Source organism: Danaus plexippus, chromosome 2 (assembly GCF_018135715.1).
Source record: "Danaus plexippus chromosome 2, MEX_DaPlex, whole genome shotgun sequence".
NCBI classification, from domain to species: domain Eukaryota; kingdom Metazoa; phylum Arthropoda; class Insecta; order Lepidoptera; family Nymphalidae; genus Danaus; species Danaus plexippus.
Genome location: NC_083537.1, coordinates 6839705 through 6858704, shown reverse-complemented (window position 1 = coordinate 6858704; position 19000 = coordinate 6839705). Strand labels below are relative to the sequence as shown.

Below are 19000 nucleotides of genomic sequence, written 5' to 3'. Positions count from 1 at the left end.
ACCACTAAATCTCTCTAATTGAATTCAATATGGCCGAATAGTTAGCTTGCTTTTCTATTATCAACGCTTAAATAAGGTTGTAAATAGAAGCAATTGAATATTATTACGGAACCAGTTAGTAAGATCTTTTGAGTTCAACCATTTAATTGTTTTGACTATCATTATAAAAGTTGTAAAGTTTTAGATAGCCTAAATATAACAATGCGTCGTAAAAGTGATCGTACCGCTAGTAAGAAGACAAAACCTTCGCCGGAAAAAAAAGAAAAAGTGGAAAAAGTAAAACGACCTAGAACACGGCGTAGAAAGCAATCGACAACATCTGAAAGTGAATCTGCTGAAGAGCCCGCTCAAACAGTTCAAAAAGTAGAGGTTGTGGAGTCGCAAAATGAACTCCCTCCAAAATCTGTAAAAGAGGATAGTCCTGAAGAATCCCAAGAGCAGGTTTGGCATGTTAAGGCTACCGAAACTTCGGGTGATGTTGGTGAAATAAAAAAGTTGAAAATATGTCTTGCTCGTCCGCCTTCCACTCCAGAAAGAGTGGATAGGTCACCGAGAAGTAAAAGGAAGCACTCTCGCGCTACGAGTTCAAGTGATATTCCAAGCGTTGAGAGTGAAGATAAAAAAAAGCCGAAACATCGTTCCAGACGTGGCGCAGCCGAAGTAAAAGATATAATTTCGGACAAAAACCAAGATAGTCAAGGTGATGAAGCAGAAGTAGAAGCGCCAGTTGAAGTTCCAACAGTATCAGAGTCTTCAGCAGTTTGTAAGGAGTCAAAAAGTGTCGACATTACTGTTGATGAAACTCCTATGTCAACAACCTGCGAGGATGACAAAGTTGAGACAACAATTTCAGAAACTGTTACTCAAACTGAATCGAAAGATATTGAGACATCAAAATTAGATGTACCAGCGAAGTCCTCTGATGCTGATACAACAGTACTGTCACCTAAACCACAGGCTGATAATGACAATGTAGAAAAAGATACATCTGAAATTGATGAAAAGTGGTTACCCGAAAAAGGGAAAAGGAGTTCTATAGATGAGGAGGTAAAAGAAAGGAGTTCTATAGATGAGGAGGTAAAAGAAACACCTTCAAAAAATGAGATTTCTGAAAAAGGAGAAGTATGTGAGAGTGAAGAGAATATTACACATGAGACGGAAAAGGCAATGGATAGTAACGAAACTACTGTATCATCTGGAGAAGGTGAAGTTGAAACGGAAAAGGTAAAGGAAGCTGAAGAAAATTCCAAAGAAGATAAATCTGCTTCTGAAGAGAAAATATCAAAAGATGAACAAAAACCAAATGATTTGAAGGAAGAGGTAAAAACCTTATCTCCAAAAAAGAATGATAGTCCTATAAGAAAACGCAGTTTGTCTACAGAGAAATCTGAAATTTTGGAATTACATGCGGAGGAAAGTCGGTGTGATTCTACAGAAATGTGTTTGAATGAAGCTCAAGAAAATATGTCGCAAGACAATCAGCTTAAAGAGGTTAATGATGTGGTATCGAGTGAGGTAAGTATTAATGAAACTTCAACTGAAATTTCAGAGAACACCACTTCTATCAAGGATGCTGTAAGTACTAATGAACATAATGTTGTAGAGAGCTCTAAAAAAGTAGAAACTATAAAGCAATCAGCTGATACTGCAGTTGATAATTCTCATGAAAAAGCTGATATGGATGCTGAAGTTGTTACAAATTGCCCTGCGGTAGCCCTAACTAGTGAACCATCAAACATGATCAGCCATGATATTCATAATGGACAAGCTACACCAGCAGTAACAAGCCGTAAAAGACGATGGGGATCTCGTCCAAATAGATTATCTACTCAGAAGTCAATTACCATTTCTACTGATATTCTTAAAGAAATAATACCAGATGTGAAGCCAACAGAGTTTGAGGAAGTCATTGAAGAAACAAAACATAAAAGAGTGGAAGTTTCAGAGAAGGTAGAAAGACCAGTATTGCCAAAAATTGTTATCGATAATACAGAAATTGTTGAAAATGTTAAAAAGGATCATAGGTTAGATGAAAGAGACAAAGAAAATGTTAAATCGAGAGACACCAACCTGGCGACATCAAGAAAAATATCCATAGTCAAAGAAAATGACAGTATAATAGCAAGGCCACCAAGCCCACCAAGGCATAAGCAGTCAAATATTCTATATATAACTAATCTAGTGAGACCCTTCACAATTCTCCAGCTAAAAAATTTGTTACAAAGGACAGGAAGAATAATGGAGAATGGTTTTTGGATGGACAAAATAAAATCCAAATGTTTTGTGAAATATGAAAATGAAGAGTGAGTAAACAAAGTTTCCTTTACATAATGTTATTCTAATTAATATAATTTCTATTGATATCTGTCTATAAATGAACAATAATAATCACAAAATTTGCTTATTTCAGCCAAGCCATAGAAACAAGGCATGCCCTGCATGGTGTAACATGGCCTGTGTCAAATCCAAAAACATTACATGTGGACTTCTCAACAGAAGAAGACTTTAATAAGGCTCAAGAGAATGTTGGAACAGAAAATACACAAACTTCAACCATTCCTGGCACTGTGGAAGATTGGCTGCGGGAGCAAGATATGAAGAGAGAGAAGGGAGATGGGGTATGTTGCCTTATTAAGTCTTTAAACGTGAATTATCGTGAGAATATATGGATTATGAAACATTCCTATGAGGTAGCTGAAACATCAGAATACCAAGGCTGTATTTATTTATCAAAGAAATTGTAAAATTTTCTAAGAAACACTATGAATGTTGTATTTTGTATGAAGTCTGTGTCACAGACTAGACGACGCTCCTTGTAACGATGACGTTATATCTATCTTACTAAATTAAAAATTATTAATTTCTCTGTCACCTCTATTCTGATGTCCACATAGACAAAGTCATAGGTATAAATAAAAAAAAAATCTTAGTCTGTTTTAGATTAATTCCAATGTTATGTCTTATATTTTTTGTTAAAGCAAAAACCATGGGAAAGGAAAGCGGCGATGCGAGAATGGGATATGGGCAAGAATGACAAAGACAAGGAAGTTTCAAGACCAGAGAAGATGGTCCGAGAGGAGAGACCTCTCGAAAAAAGAAGACATCGGACACCAGAGAGGAGTCCTGAACCAGGTTAGTATATTTTTTATTATTTACAGAAGTTCCTAGTAGACTTTACATTTTGTTAAAATTCTTTCTTGAATGAAATCTTTGAGAATTTAAACCCAACTATAAATGATTACAGCAAGGAAGTTTAAGAAGAAAGAAGAGGAAGCACCAGCCAAATTATTAGACGATTTGTTCAGAAAAACAAAAACCACACCCTGCATCTATTGGCTACCACTGTCAGCTGAAACAGTAAGCTTATTATCGCACATAATTTTAAAATTCAAATCTTTCGTGAATGTGTTTGTATGGGGTTTTCCAATAGGGACGCTTGAACTTTGACAGCTGATTGCGGCCATGTTGTTTGAGTGACAGCTGTCAAATGCAGTGTGTTATATTCATTCCGTCCTCCCAAACCACCATGGCAGGTTACAGTGTCGAGCAGCACGTGCAAATCATAAAATTGTTTTATGAAAATGGGTCTTCAGTTCGAGCAACGTTCCGCGCACTTCGCCCGTTTTACGGTCGCGATGATCGTCCTGCCGAGTCGACTATCCGTCGATTGGTGGACAAATTCGAGTCAACCGGGTCAGTTAACAATCAGCCGGTTCCCGTGCGTCAACGTAACGCGAGATCTGCCGAGAATATCGCCGCTGTGCGCGACAGTGTCCTCGAAAACCCGCGGCAGTCAATTCCGCGTCGCGCACAGGAACTCGGCCTTTCGCAGACGACAACTTGGCGAATTTTGCGTTGTGACTTGAGCCTGCACCCGTACAAGATCCAGCTGACCCAAGAGCTCAAGGTTAATGACCATAGACAGCGCCGTGTGTTCGCTGACTGGGCATTAGAGCAGTTGGAAGTTGACGCCGATTTTGGCAAAAAAATCATCTTCAGCGACGAGGCGCATTTTTGGATGAATGGCTATGTCAACAAGCAAAATTGCCGTATTTGGGACGAGACCAATCCACACGAGGTTCACCAAGTGGCAATGCACCCGCAGAAAGTGACTGTTTGGTGCGGATTTTGGGCCGGAGGCGTGATTGGTCCGTATTTTTTCGAAAACGATAATGGTGTGGCCGTCACCGTCAATGGTGAGCGATACCGGTCGATGATAACCAACTTCTTTTGGCCTGAAATCGAGAATATGGATCTGGACAACATGTGGTTTCAACAGGACGGCGCTACGTGCCACACAGCACACGCTACGATGGAAGTTCTGCACGAGCAATTTCTGGACATGGTCATCTCGCGCGGAGGCGACGTGAACTGGCCACCGAGATCGTGCGATTTGACCCCGCTGGACTTTTTCTTGTGGGGTTTTCTTAAGTCGCAGGTCTATGCCAACAAGCCGCAAACCACCGATGCCCTCAAAGTCAACATACGCCACGCCATCGATCAAATACAGCCCGATTTGTGCGCCAGAGTCATCGAAAATTGGACCTTTCGTGTGCGCGCCACCAACCGAAGCCGTGGCGGTCATTTGAATGATGTCATATTCCATACATAATGGGGTCGATAGACCTTCCAAATAAAAAAAAATTTCGCAAATATCTTTCCTACATGTATTTTTTTTTGCATTTCAAAGATCAAGCGCCCTTAATGGAAAACCCTATAGTTTAATTTTCTATAAATACAATTTATGATTCTAGAATAGTTTATTTTCCGATTTGTATTAAGCTTTAACTTGTATGTAGTAATTTTATTCTATAGTGTATTTTTATTTCCAGATAGCAGTGAAAGAGGAACAAAGGCGGCAGCACATGGCCGAGCATGAGAGACGGTTGCAGGAGCTGCGACGCAACCGCAGACACTAACATGGTCCGTCTATACATACACACAAACACACACACATACACATACATACATAAACACCCACATACACAGGTATATACACACACCCACACATATATACCTGCACACACACCATAAACTAGGCACACTAACACATTCTCATCCATTACTCACGCCTCATGCCATCACTCCTCATCATTTTGTATTAATGCTTTGTCGTTGAGACTTTTCTTTCCAGGTTCTCATTACTGTCCATAAAGACAGTCAAGTCAGTTCAAATTCCAGATAATAATTGCTTAATACTTTATAATGTATTCATTGTAAGACGACCTAGGTTTAATTAAAAGAAATCGAAGAAGATATGTTTATAAGGGATCCCTAGAGCTATCAATTTATATTGTACGAAATGTTATAGAAAAAAGGGAAGTGGGACGGAAACCCATGATTTAATACGTCGTCGGAGTACCGCAGTCGCTCGATCGTGGCAGACATTTTGGAACTCCGCAGCGGAAAATACGCTTGTTTTTTGATTTGACTCGAGGAATCTTCGTGTCGAGTTTCACCAATTTTTGTCCTGCAGCTGAACTATATGTAAACAGCTATGGAACTGAGATGGAGAGTTGAACGATAACTGTTTAGAACATATTAGACGGTGATGGAGCAGCCAACGAATGCGGGGGAAATTATCAGATGTAAATTAATAGGAGGTGTATATTCGGAAAGACTTAGTGGATTTGAAGTACAGACCTATGTTATGATATAGTGCCCTGAAGCGTGTCAGGTTATAGTCTCGATGTTATATTGAATATCAGATAATTGTCACCATGTTATAAACACCATTCATTTGATGTCGAATAAACTTTTCCCTATTACACATTTGTTTTATTTTACTCTCGGAACTGGTATATTGATTTTATTTTAAATAATATATTGATGGGAGATGAGATATTTCAATTCTTGCAACACTTAACTGATGGATGTAACCAAAACTATTTCCCAAAATTGTCGAGATATTACCACCATTTAATGTTTACAATAGAGGATTGACCCGAAAAAAAATATTTTTATAGGTATTTATATAGGTTACGATTCCTTGTTTTTTTTTATAACTTAATGCCAGATAACTGATACATACTTGAGAAATTGTATATTTGCAGTCGTTCAGTTCAAAAAGATTTTTGTCGATACCTACTAGCAGTTTGTCGTTCAGACTTCAGTATTAAGGTATTTGGAAACGGGAAGGTGTTAATCAAAAGATTATCAAGGCTTTTTACTTCATGTCGTATATCTACTTCTGTTTCCGCTGACGAATTTTTCAAGTTTTGTAGTTAAGTTTAAGAGTAGCTTCATTTGACAATACCAGACCCAGGAAAAGATGTTGAGTTTTTTTTTATTGCTTTTTTTAATGTTAAATGTTCTTATCATCTATCGGTTTTTTAGTAAATTTAGTTAAACTTAAAGACCTTTAATAAAATTTGTTTTACTATATATATATGTATACAGTAGATAATAGTAAAGGTACGATCAATTCAATTCATATTCGTATTTACTTATCACTGATATTTAGTGTTGTTTTATCTGGTGGATAAGAATTACTCTGATATGTGATGTCAGGTCAGTTGGGTTGGCGGATTCCTACCGTCAACCAATGAACATAGGAACAGTTATATAATTCAATAATGGTAAGTGCTTAGCCATTTATAGGTATTTTATTATTTATAAAATCTAAATAATCGTCAGAGATCCTAATAATCGTTTTAACGTATTTTAAAGTTTAGTTATTTTAATAAATGTTTATTTATATTCTATATAAAATTACATTTTTGGGAAGCTTAAATAATTTCAGTCAGTTGAGCATGACGAGCCTTTAAAGCTCATAACATATCTTAGAAGTAGATAATTTGAGAATTCGCTACATATTGTTTTAATATTAAGTGATTAATAATAAAGCGGACGTGTCTTTTTCGTCCGCCGAGTAACTGCTATACGGTATAGGTGTAGGTAAAGGTGCTATAGTGTAAAGGTATAGGTATAGGTACAGTCTCACACAACATTACAAATTTATTATTAGAAACGATTCTGAACTTATTGATTTAATTGTTTCAATATTTCATTAGGGCACGTGTCCATATTTTTGTCCGATTTAATCATATTTTGATAGGATCTGTTATGCTAAATTATCACGCATCTTCTTGCTTGTATAATGATAAGAAGTTCAATAAAAAGGATTATGGTAATTAATTGTTTTGGTCCTCAGACATTTATCTTTAGGTATTATTAATGACATGTCTATAAAAATGTTGGAAGCTGTCATGAGTTCATAACATAAAAAATGGTATTATTTATGTACAAAGTTTCGTACCAAACATTTGAGGACGAAATCAATCTTATATCAAAAGTTTTGTAGGCGCTTGGAAGAAATTATTCTCATATTTTTTTATACTACACATTGTAATAATTAACTTTATATCGTAGGAAACATTTGTATTCATGTTTTTATGAAATCTTTGAATGAACTAGGATTAAATAAAAATGTAGCAGTTAAGTACCAATTCGTTAAAATTGTATTTACATATATGTAGATGCAAATTTGGTTGGTATTGGCGTGTGTGCTGGCAGCAGCTATTGGCCAAGAACCTTTTACATTAGAGGAATTCGTGAGAGGCCGCTTCAGTCAACGTGGATTCAACGGTACCTGGATATCCGGTAATTCAATTAACTTCCTATAAGTGAACGTAAAATTATGGACGTAATGAACGTATAGACGTATGAACGTAAATTTTATTTTATAAATAATGATATTTTTTGAGTAACTAAATATATATTTTATTTGGTATATTCCAGACAATGAGTTTACTTACACGATATCAGGCGAACCTGGAATCTACATGTACAATGCTGAGACACGCAACTCAACTGTACTCGTTTCTGGGGAACTAATGGTACATTTAGCTAATATCAATTGTTAGACTAACATACTTATTAAGCTAAAAATTTACTTAGAAATATTCTAGTAAGTAATGTTTTTTTTGTTACTTTGTAATCCTTCCTTGTATTTATAATAAATACTATTTTGAGGTTTGATTTCTTCAGATAATTTTGAATGACCTCTATAGATGGACTTATTAGATATTATAAATTTTAGATGTTATTTTTATTATTATACATAAAATAATATTTTCATATTTGCAGGGTTTTCTGAATACAAGCAATCCTATTCTTTCAGCGGATAGGCGATATATATTGGCACCAAGTGAAGTCCAGCAGGTAAAAGAAGAGAAAAATACATGAGGAATTAAAATTTTATTATATAATGTCGATACTTTTTAAACATATTCATACAATAATAATTTTATTGTCTTAAATATTTATTTTATCTTGTCTCATAAATTTATCAAAATGATTATAATAAGTTGTAAAACAATGTCTATAAAGATAATGTTACACGTCTTTTCACGATACTATATGTTTTTAATACCTTAAACATTTAATTTTCACTTTAAATCTTTCAGGTTTACAGATATTCGACCACGGCAAAATTTGCCCTTTACGAAATTGCAACTACGTAAGTTCACTTAAATTGATTTAGATATTCAATCTCTTTTATGTACCATATATGAATAGTTTTATTTATTTCCATTACCCGTTTATAAACATTTGCATATAGAACAATATAATTGTTTTAGCAATGTGACAAACATAGCCAACCATGCCCGATTGCAGCTCTGCCTTTTTGGTAGCGGACACTCGCTAGCTTACGTGCTTGACAATAATGTGTATTACTTGCCGGAGAACAGTACTACAGCAATACAACTCACATCAGATGGAATTCCTGGTGTAATTTATAATGGTCACACAGATTGGGTTTATGAAGGTGATATTGTAATTCCGATACTTGATATTCCAGTCAAAAAGTAAAAAAGCCAAATGAAAAAATACTAAATAGTTTTTTAGATCAGCTATACATAGGTGGTGATATGGATTAATAAATTTTTAATTCTTTCAGAGGATGTTATGTATACCGGAGTTGCTACCTGGTTTTCCACCCGGGGAACTTACCTCGCTTTTGCCAGCTACAATGACACTTTGGTGGAGACCTACTCTTACTATCACTTCGTGGATAAAAGTGATCCCGATGACGTCTACCCGGAACTAATTGATCTGAAATATCCAAAGGTAAGATCATTAAGTCGAGGACGTAACAAAGTAACTCACTAAGATTGGTAGTGAAGTCCAATAAAATAATATATTTTTTATTATCATACTAAGGTTGGTAGAACCAATCCAACAGTCAAACTTCGAGTAGTGGATCTGAGAACAGTTGCCACTAATCTGACGTACATCACCCTCGACGCTCCAGAAGAAGTTACCAGTGACCATATTCTGGGTGGAGTAACTTGGACAACAGATACTGAAATTGCAGTTCACTGGCTTAATCGACGACAAAACTATACAATTCTTAGAATCTGTAATTTACAGACAAACCGATGCATAGTAAGCCTTAATGTTTTATATACTCAACTCAAATCCAAAATAATATGTTGGCGATTTATTATAATTAATTTAATGTTTATTTAATTTAGGACGAGAATCGATCCCAGTCTAACGGTTGGGTGCCCATTGCTTTACCAAGCTTCAGTGAGAATGGTGATTTCTATGTATCAACTCGATGGTCGTTGAGGCAAGCCGACGGAAATATTTGGCAGCATTTGTATTTAAGTGTCAGGGTCAATGATGAAATAATTTCAAGTTCCATCACTCCCGGAGCACACACTGTTAACAATTTCATTGGCATGGATGAAACCAATCTGGCTTAGTAAGTTTCACTATCTTTTTATATAAAACAATTGATATGTCTTTATTTATTGCGTTTTTGTTCTGTCCTACAGCTATTACACTCGTACTGTCACTGATGCTCCATGGCAGACTCAAGTGCACGTTGCGGGCGCTAGAGTGGCTTGTCTGAGTTGTGTTCTCCAGATGCCTGATGGAGGACCTTGTACTTGGGTGACCTCAACAGCTAGTCTTGGCGCTAGATACTTATCCATCACTTGCCAGTCACCTGAAGAACCGTCTGCTACTTTCGTTGTCAATCCCCTGGTAAGATTGATAATTGATTTTTATACGTATTGATTTATCTAATGTAATATATTACAAGATTATATGCAGATAGCTCCAATATTAATATAAAGAATATGGAGGAAACTTGAATACTTAGTAGTTAGTATATATTAGCCTTATAAAGTTATTGCTATATTATTCTTCTATTAATTTCATTTGAGTTAATACAAAACAAATAATATAATTTTTAGATTTGCTCTTGAATATCTTAACTTTTACTTCAGAATATGTCAGAAAGGTTTATCTGGGAGGATAATCGAATCGTCCGAGAGCGTCTTGTTAACAAAACTAGACCTCTTACCGTTAACACGACAGTGCCTTTGGAAAACGGGCATCCAGCACCTGTTAAACTGTTTTTGCCGCCTGGACTCAATATATCCGACACCAGCGTCAAGTACCCCATGGTGTTCTATGTGTACTCAGGACCCAACACTAACACGGTGTTCGATACCTTCACTGTTGGTAAGTATTGGGAAGATACTATATTCAGAGCCAGAAAAATGAAAATTTGTCATTCTGCTTTATTTATTATTACATAATATTTGACATTTTACATAATATTTCACTCATTGTTTTGTATTATTCCGATGTATTCATGACATTTCATTATTGTGAGACTGTTACATAATAACACCGAAATACTACTTCCTTTTATCTCAATATCTGTAAAAAAATATTTTATCTGAGTTATGGTCTGTATCGAGTCCTAAATATTCCTTTAATAATATGTCTAATCAAGTTTATTTAAGACAACATAGTATACTGAATACTAACAAACTTTTAAAAGAGGCTAAAAATTTAATAATAACTTACAACCTGAGAAAATTATGTAAAACAAATCAAACGGAATCTTCTACTTAAATACAAGCGAAGTGGAACACAATAATGTCTGTCTCCGCTACTAGTTTATAAGATATAGTGAGTTTTTAATAAGTGTGACGTCACTGCAGGTTACCACTCCTACCTAACAACTAGTCGCAACACCATCTACATGATGGCTGACCGGCGTGGTGCTGGACTTCATGGTCAGGATATGCTCTTTTCCTTGAACAACGCTCTCGGCACAGTCGAGATCGAAGATCACTTCGTCGTGCTGAGGTATTTGTGATGATGGCCAATAAATCATCATCGTATTTATATGAATCATTATATTCCTTAATTTTTTTAAAGATCGTTTTCCAGTCCGCTAAGTTCAATAAGTTACATTTGTAGTTTCGTAAAACAATACAAAATATATAATTGATTTGACAAAGGATACAAAATTTGTAAGACTATTGATACCACAACATTTTTTTTTTATTCCGTTATTTAAAATGGCTTTGATGAATTGTTTTATACCGTATAATTCATGGGTCATCTGTATCCATTTTAAGAGTCAATAACCCATCTAATTATTAGATCTTTTATTCTTAAATCTGTTATATAACATCTAAATGTTTAAATTCACCACGGATTTTTTGTGGTCTGTAAAAACAAATATCTATCTTTCGCAATTAACGCAACGGCACGCCATTTACGTGGAGCAGCTTTTCCTTGTGCATAAAATAGTTCACCTACATTCATTTATTTCAATCAGAACTCGTTTTTAGTAGTTTAGTTTTTGATTCAAACAATCTATAAGTTTATAATTTTTGGTATTTTATCAATTGGTTGATAACCGAAATGCTAAATGTTCCTTATAGACAAGTTCTGGAGTTGTACAAATTCATAGACCCAGAAAGAGTCGCTATTTGGGGCCACAGCTATGGCGGATACGCGACACTACTCACCTTGGTTCATGATGACGAGAATATGTTCCAATGTGGAGTCTCAACTGCACCTGTCACCTCCTGGCTTTATTATAGTAAATATGAGATACAAATTATATTTTTTAATACAATATTATGAAATATTCTTTTGAGACTGTTCTGACAATATACTTTAAAGATCGATTAATGATATTATAAAATTAAAAAATCTACATAATGGTCACAAATTTTAATATAATCTAGGCTAATAGTTAGTTAATAATTGAAATACAATACGATATGCATGCGTGATTGAAAGTTGAGAGGGATTTTTTTTCCATTACAGATTCTATGTATACCGAGAGGTACATGGGTTTGCCGACGGTTGAGGATAATTTGGCGGGATATCAAGCAGGTGACGTCACCTTGTGGGCTGAGAAACTCCGCGGGAAGAAGCTATACCTGATGCATGGAAACGCCGATGATAATGTACACTATCAAAACGCTGCCAAGTTGATGAGAGCGTTGCAGCAACTTAATATACCTTTTGATCAAATGGTAACAACATTATTATTATACTATAAACTACTATTGTTACTGATTGTTATATGATACTACTAATATATGTAATATTATTTTTTCTTATTTAAATTTACTACTCTTTTATACGTAATTTTTTATATCAATAATAAATGTAATTGCTTCTTAAAGCGCGCAATCTATCTATTATGATATATTAATTTAATTATATAATTTTATTTGGTAATACATTACTACCGAGTTCCACATTACAAACGCCATGTCCCGGAAGTCGCAGATTCGAATCCTGCTCGTGAATTTTTGAGTCTCACTCATTTGAAATTTAAATTTGTTTTTTTAGCTGAATTTTGCCTAAATGCTATAAATATATTTGTAAAAGCCCAAATAGAATATTATAAAATTTGTGTTTAATTAATTTATGTATTTCAGTCTTATCCAGATGAAGCCCACAGCTTATCTAACGTCAACATGCACAGATACGGAACAATGAACAAATATTGGGAGCAGTGTATACAAATGCCGGCTGAGATATCCTAGTGTCAAAACGTATAAATAAACAATTATAATTCAGTCTTCATAGTTATTTAAGAATAAATGCCCCTTAGCGTCCTTGGAGATAAAACGCGGCGCAGTTAGTGTTACTTTCACGTGTAATGTACATATATCAAACATTTTATAACAGCGTGCTCTTGAATAAAATAAGAAAGGTTTTGTTTATTTGTTTTATTTTAATAACACTTCTGTCTGTAGTAACAGAAAGACAAAAATTGGTTGCCTATCCAATTAAATGTTTCATGATAAAAAAGACTATATAAATTAAGATGACAAAGCATCTGAATTTTTTTAATTATCTCACAACGACGAGAAATATTGTCTGTCTTAGAATGCTCCATTAGGGTAAGTCGGACAAAACAAACATACATCATTAAATCAAAACATTTCTTAATCGTTTTCTTTCATTATTTATAGCTCACAGTACCAAAGTAGAACAAAAATGATAGCTACAGTTAGTTGGTTTTGTGTGGAATTTTGGAAAACTAAAAAATATTATTCCAGAGAACTATAATTTAACTCTCACCCATGAACTCACTGTCAACTTGTCATTTTTACTCTTCTATAACAAAAAAAAAACGATATCTTTAGTTTAATGCCAGCCAATTGATCTCTGGATATCCTAACTTCGTAGGTTTATAATGGAAATAATGATGTTTAGTTTTGTGCCACATTTTATAAAAGGATAGAAGATAAACTGGGCACATTGAAACGGTCATTGACGATCGTTTATGATATTGAAGTAACCGACGTAATAGTTAAAAGCGGAGGTTGCGCCCGTCGAAAGTGAAAGGGAGATGGCCGTCCACGATTATACAATAGTGTTATGTTCAGCAGAACGAGCGCAACACTCGTACAGCTCATACCGTACCTTTATTTGAATATTATATTTCACAATCTTTTTATTGACTGTCGTATTTAAAATTATAGTATATTCAACAAAAACGTGAACCATATTTATACTTTCATTATTTTCTCTATGTTAACAACAATTATAATGGAACAATTTTTACTTCGTGGCAAATAAAATCTTAGAATATTAATCGTCCAGTCTCACGCTATGTCTACATTCTTTTGAGACATATTCCGTTTTCCTTTTATCTCTTAACAAATATCCCTGCAAACTAAAAGAGAATATACTTCAACAAAAACAATCTTAAAGACAATAGAGATTGCATGGAGACAAATATTAAGAAAATGCGTTGTCTATCATTTACCTTCAATTAATTGTCTTGTTGTTTGTTACAAATAAGAAACATTTTTCACATAAAGTCCGAAAGAAAATATATTTCTTATCGATTGTTCGATCGTCCTTCCGTTCTCCGTACAAAACCTACCGATAATGTATTTCGATCGGAAGTGAACTGCCTTTGGATATACATAGTTTGCTTTTATCTGAAGCGACTTAGCATCGATACAATTTTATAAAGTTGTTTTAAAAATAATCAACACTTGTCCTGTTGTATCAAGTGAAAAAAGTTTAATAAAGTAACGAATCAGTAAAAGTTTAAGCAATGAAAAACAAACGGGTCTATTTATTTTGTTAGAAGTATAAACTATTCCTAGAAAAGTGTGATTTACTCTATTGTGATAATATTTTGATTTTTGATTATGATCTCTAGTTTATTGTGATATATTTTTTAATTCTCGGTTTGGCTGTGATATATTTTTTTATTTATTTTAAATGAATCCCCTTTTTTAGTTTGATTTAAAAAAACAACAACAAAACTTTACGTTTTTATTTTATTCAAAAGGAAACAAATAAGTCAATCTAGATTGTTTCCTCATTTTTAATAAAACAAAACCCTTATTTTTGAGTTTATAAATAAAAAATAAACGTAAATACAAATTAGGTACTCATAGTAAATTAGGAGTAACGAGTATGTACATATTTAAAACTAAAATATAACATTTATAGTACTTGACACAACTATTGAAAAATCAAACGATAATTTAAACTGAGTAGTGTTTGTTTATTATATAGTTTTGCGAACTCGCGATGAGTTGTGTAACTACTGTTAAAATAATTGCATAATTTCATGGGGGCTGTAATTTTTTATTTATCTAATGCTTAATATATGTATATCTATGCATGTTAAAAAATTTGTATACATTTTTTATTTATCCGTTCGTCTGTTTCCTCCGGCTAAACTCTGAAACGGCTTGTCCGATTTTGAAGGGACTTTCACTGGCAAATAGCTGATGTAATGAAGAGTGACATCATACTTATATGTAAATTTGAGTTATTTATATTGTACTAACATAAATAATACAAATTTCACATAAATATTTCATAGAAAAAATTGTATTAAATACAGATATCGACTCTTCTGTGGCTTGTGAATTCTAGAAATAACTCTTTTAATTTTGATGCTATTAAATATTTAATTAAATTAATAATTACTAGTTATTGATCATATTTTTAATTTTATTTCTTACGTCAATCATTAATTCATAATATTAATTATCTACTTTTTAATTAATGGACCAGACCTAACAGCATTCTGAAACACGGAAATATGTTGTCTTCAAAAACCCGTATTTAGATACTAAGAAATATTATGCAATACATGTAAAACAAATATATATATAATAAGAATATTAGTAAGATCTAAGATTTTCGCGAGTTTTATTCATTTAAATGAAAATTTATTTTTAGCATGCAATATACTAATATTCTTTTAAATGAAACTAATATTTTTCGGATAAACTACGCATGATTTATTTTTGTAAAAAACATGAAAATACAACAGATGTGCCCATCACGTCTGCCCGTGATCACGGTTGCTGAAAAGTAACCGAAACGTCGGGAGTATGGAGTTTTTTACAAAAATAAATCACGCATAGTTTATCCGTAAAATATTAATTTCATTTAAAAGAATATTATTATATTGCATACAAAAAAAAATTTTTTTCATACGTTTCATTCAATGCGATAACATTTTTTTGTCTTTTATGGTACTTTAATGAAAGAGAACATTACAATAGCCCGATAGCCGCCATTTTTATTTCATGCTAAATCAAAATTTTCACCCATTGAACTTGATGAATTTTGATCTCGTCATATTTTAACAAAAAAAAAAGATAAATTAGTAAGCGTTACTGTGGGTCTTAAAATATTTAAAACACTCAGTTTACTTTATATTCAATAATTTACTTATTTTGAGTTTTTAAAACAACTACCTAAATAATGAAGTCGAGAAATAAAGCTTGCTTATTTAAATTCAGGGTTTGTAGGTAGAAAATAAATTAGATAAAGGTTACGCGGCCAAGTCTACCCTACATGCAAATTCACCAGATAAAAACGAACAAGGTTCGGTTTCAGTTAAAACGACTTGAACCGTGAAGAGATAAATTTTAAAATTAATAAATAACGGAAAATAACCGTGGCTTTTAACAATTCGTTCGTCGAAAAAAAAAAATTAAAAATATATATAATAAAGTTGACTTGAATATTTAAATATAGAATTACCTTAAAATACACGTCAGACAAACATTGGAGTCATAATTGTCTTATATGTTAAAAATTTCGTTCCTCACACATGTGTCTATTTGAAATAACCAACTATTTTCTTAAATTACTTAATATATATATTTTTTATATGTTCAGGAATTTGCTTAAACTCCTTAACTTTTTATGAAATTGAATTTAAAAATGATACAACCTCTTTCAGAGGGCAAGTACACATCAGAAGAATTTTTAATTAAGTGCTTTTTCTGGTAGTCATGGTGGCCTTTGCGAATTGCAATTGAGATTATTAGCTGCGATAAGTAAATGAAATGCTGCTACGTCATCGCACGTTACGAGTATAACAAGAACATATATTTTCATTTTCTGAATAGATTCGACAATTTTAAAAAGATATATTAATATTTAGAATAAAGTAGGGCGCACACTATACGCTTTTTTAAACTTTATAATGCAAACTACCGACGGTTACTTCGATTACGATTAAACAAATAACCTGTCATCATAAAGTAATCTTTAAACTTTTAAACTGGGACAAGGTGATCATATAGCATTATTTTACAAATAAGCAAATAAAAACATTCGGGATCCGCTCGGAATATTTACTTTTTAACAATTTTTTTCAGGGGGTGCTAACAATATTTCAAAAACTGTAATAAAACGAATGAAATCTGGCTATATAAATTTTTTAGTTATAAAAATTATATACATTAAAAATTTTATCAAAACCGTTTCAGTCATAGCTTAGTTATCTAACTCGGAATTCTATAAGTATTAAATATTAAAATTAAATTATACAAAAATATTAATTTTCTTCTCCATGCCTTCTCCATGTGAGAAGAGGCCTTTGCTCAGCAGTGGACTTCGATAGGCTGATGATGATGATGATGATGATGATTAATTTTAAACTTAAATTATTATGCTTGAGTATAGAACTCTCTGGTTTGATTTCGTATTATGACATGAAAATATATATCTAAGTACATTTTTATATAGGTATTTTTAATATGCCTTATTTGTGAAACTTTTATATCTTATGTTAGAAACAAAATAAATAAAGAAGAAGAAAGAAACTCAAAATAAAAGATTTTTTAAATGTGACAGTAGTATAGTTTAAGGATAATGATTATTCACTATGAATTTTGTTTGTTTAATTTACATTGTAATAATAAAACTGAAATATAAATATGTATACTTATTCATAAAATTCAAGTAGACTAAAAGGTGTGAGCCTCTGTCTGATACTATTAACATTATAAACTTAAAATATTTGCACGGACGCCTGAATTTGTTACTCTTCCCTGATAATTATACTTACTACTTAATGTATTTTGATGAAACATTACAATATCTCATATGTGAGAATAACTTAAAGGCTTATCTTCAAATCCCGTGTAAGACTCGCTGGAGCACGCAAGTGTCTTAGCTTATCGGACAGATTTGGCGTTGCATAAGGTAGCAGCGCTGTTAGGGTTCTTCGCAATGTTAGGGAGCTTCGCAGACGCAACTCCACTTACACGTCGGACGGCCCTTTGATTTAACCGGTACCTTAAAAGTTACAGGGTTTTAGTCCTAAGTGTTCGCAGAGAAGATGACCTTCTTATATTGAAGATTCAAACTCGAAACACTGGCCACTGATGTGTTTTATGAAGATGAGCGCTCTCACTCAGCTCCGGAAAAGAGTGTCATTTCAAACATTGTATGGCAACCAAATGTAACATTCAAAAAATTTTATATAAAAAAAATATACACACTCGTTGAATCTAATCTTCTGAGTTAGTATGAAAATCGTTTCATTTATTAGCTTATTTTAAGTCCATGCGGACTATGACGATGACCTTAAACTAGTCATATATATTATAGGTAATTATAATGGAATTATAACAAAACTTTATTTGCAACTTCATTTGAACTTTGACTTCAACGAAATATATTAATTTTTATTCAATAGTTATGGAGATTAATGAGTTAAACAAATAGTTCACTACAGTTGTATGTATGAACATGACTTGGGATTGCTTAACGGTATGTTGTGAGCTGTGTACCAGAACATTGACCCCCTGTGCTATGACGAAAAATGTACTCATATTGAATTTATTACATTTTGTTACATTAAAAATTAACAATAGGTACAATTATGCAACTGAAACAATGTTATTTTAAGTAAAATATCTCTATATAAAACGTTAAGGAAAATATATTATAAATAATTTTTTTTAATTTTAAATTAAGATTTGAGATTAAGGTATAGTATTTTATATATTTTAATGAATATTTTTGTATACAAATAAGTATAAAATCTGACTTTCTTGAGTCGAACCATTGAAGCGTATTGGTGTTGGCGGGTTGCGTAACGCCAAGCGTGTCAAACTCTAGCAAAGTAATTCAAATGACATTGGCCGCCACATCCTATTTTGTTGAATACAATTAGAGCGTAGAAAAACGTCCGCTTTGATTGTATACAAACTGGAGAGTAAGTTGCTGTATATTGAATAACATAAATCCATTATAATGAACTAATATGTGATCCACACCATGTCAAAAGAATTATTCATGGTGTGCTTTTATTTAAGTAAATTCTTTTATGGTCATCATATGTTTTTAAAAACAAGTTTGTTCATGGACTCGAGTGCTTGACTTGATTTTAATGCTTTAGTATTAACTTATGCCTTGACTTTGAGGTTTCCAAAAGAGA

At 33.1% G+C, this 19000-nt stretch overlaps 2 protein-coding genes across 3 annotated transcripts; both read left to right on the top strand.

Annotated features, from left to right (window-relative positions):
* The first annotated feature begins 16 nt into the window (after positions 1 to 16).
* LOC133318975 (apoptotic chromatin condensation inducer in the nucleus) lies at positions 17 to 5768 on the top strand. Of its 2 annotated transcripts, XM_061521711.1 has the most exons (6): positions 17 to 2303; positions 2411 to 2618; positions 2979 to 3132; positions 3245 to 3357; positions 4833 to 4923; positions 5312 to 5768. In XM_061521711.1, exons 1-5 carry the CDS (start codon positions 202 to 204, stop codon positions 4917 to 4919), a joined length of 2664 nt encoding a protein of 887 aa, XP_061377695.1. In that variant the 5' UTR covers positions 17 to 201; the 3' UTR covers positions 4920 to 4923; positions 5312 to 5768. The 2 variants fall into 2 exon arrangements, with proteins under 2 accessions (XP_061377695.1, XP_061377663.1); XM_061521679.1 differs by having other exon boundaries at positions 4833 to 5768.
* Positions 5769 to 6500: 732 nt separating this feature from the next.
* Positions 6501 to 12995, top strand: LOC116779391 (venom dipeptidyl peptidase 4-like). Its single transcript, XM_061521943.1, has 15 exons — positions 6501 to 6578; positions 7479 to 7602; positions 7741 to 7838; positions 8089 to 8163; positions 8409 to 8461; positions 8583 to 8770; positions 8903 to 9072; positions 9166 to 9390; positions 9480 to 9712; positions 9786 to 9996; positions 10242 to 10479; positions 10968 to 11115; positions 11700 to 11860; positions 12091 to 12302; positions 12714 to 12995. Exons 1-15 carry the CDS (start codon positions 6576 to 6578, stop codon positions 12819 to 12821), a joined length of 2247 nt encoding a protein of 748 aa, XP_061377927.1. The 5' UTR covers positions 6501 to 6575; the 3' UTR covers positions 12822 to 12995.
* Positions 12996 to 19000: the final 6005 nt, after the last annotated feature.

Bases quoted from the DNA above. Each gene is read 5' to 3' on its own strand.
- LOC133318975 (XM_061521711.1), top strand. From the start codon at position 202: ATGCGTCGTAAAAGTGATCGTACCGCTAGTAAGAAGACAAAACCTTCG. The intron at 2,619-2,978 runs GTATGTTGCCTT...TTTTTGTTAAAG, and splicing joins AGAGAGAGAAGGGAGATGGG to CAAAAACCATGGGAAAGGAA. The intron at 3,133-3,244 runs GTTAGTATATTT...AAATGATTACAG, and splicing joins AGAGAGGAGTCCTGAACCAG to CAAGGAAGTTTAAGAAGAAA.
- LOC116779391 (XM_061521943.1), top strand. The intron at 9,073-9,165 runs GTAAGATCATTA...TATCATACTAAG, and splicing joins TTGATCTGAAATATCCAAAG to GTTGGTAGAACCAATCCAAC. The intron at 9,713-9,785 runs GTAAGTTTCACT...TCTGTCCTACAG, and splicing joins GATGAAACCAATCTGGCTTA to CTATTACACTCGTACTGTCA.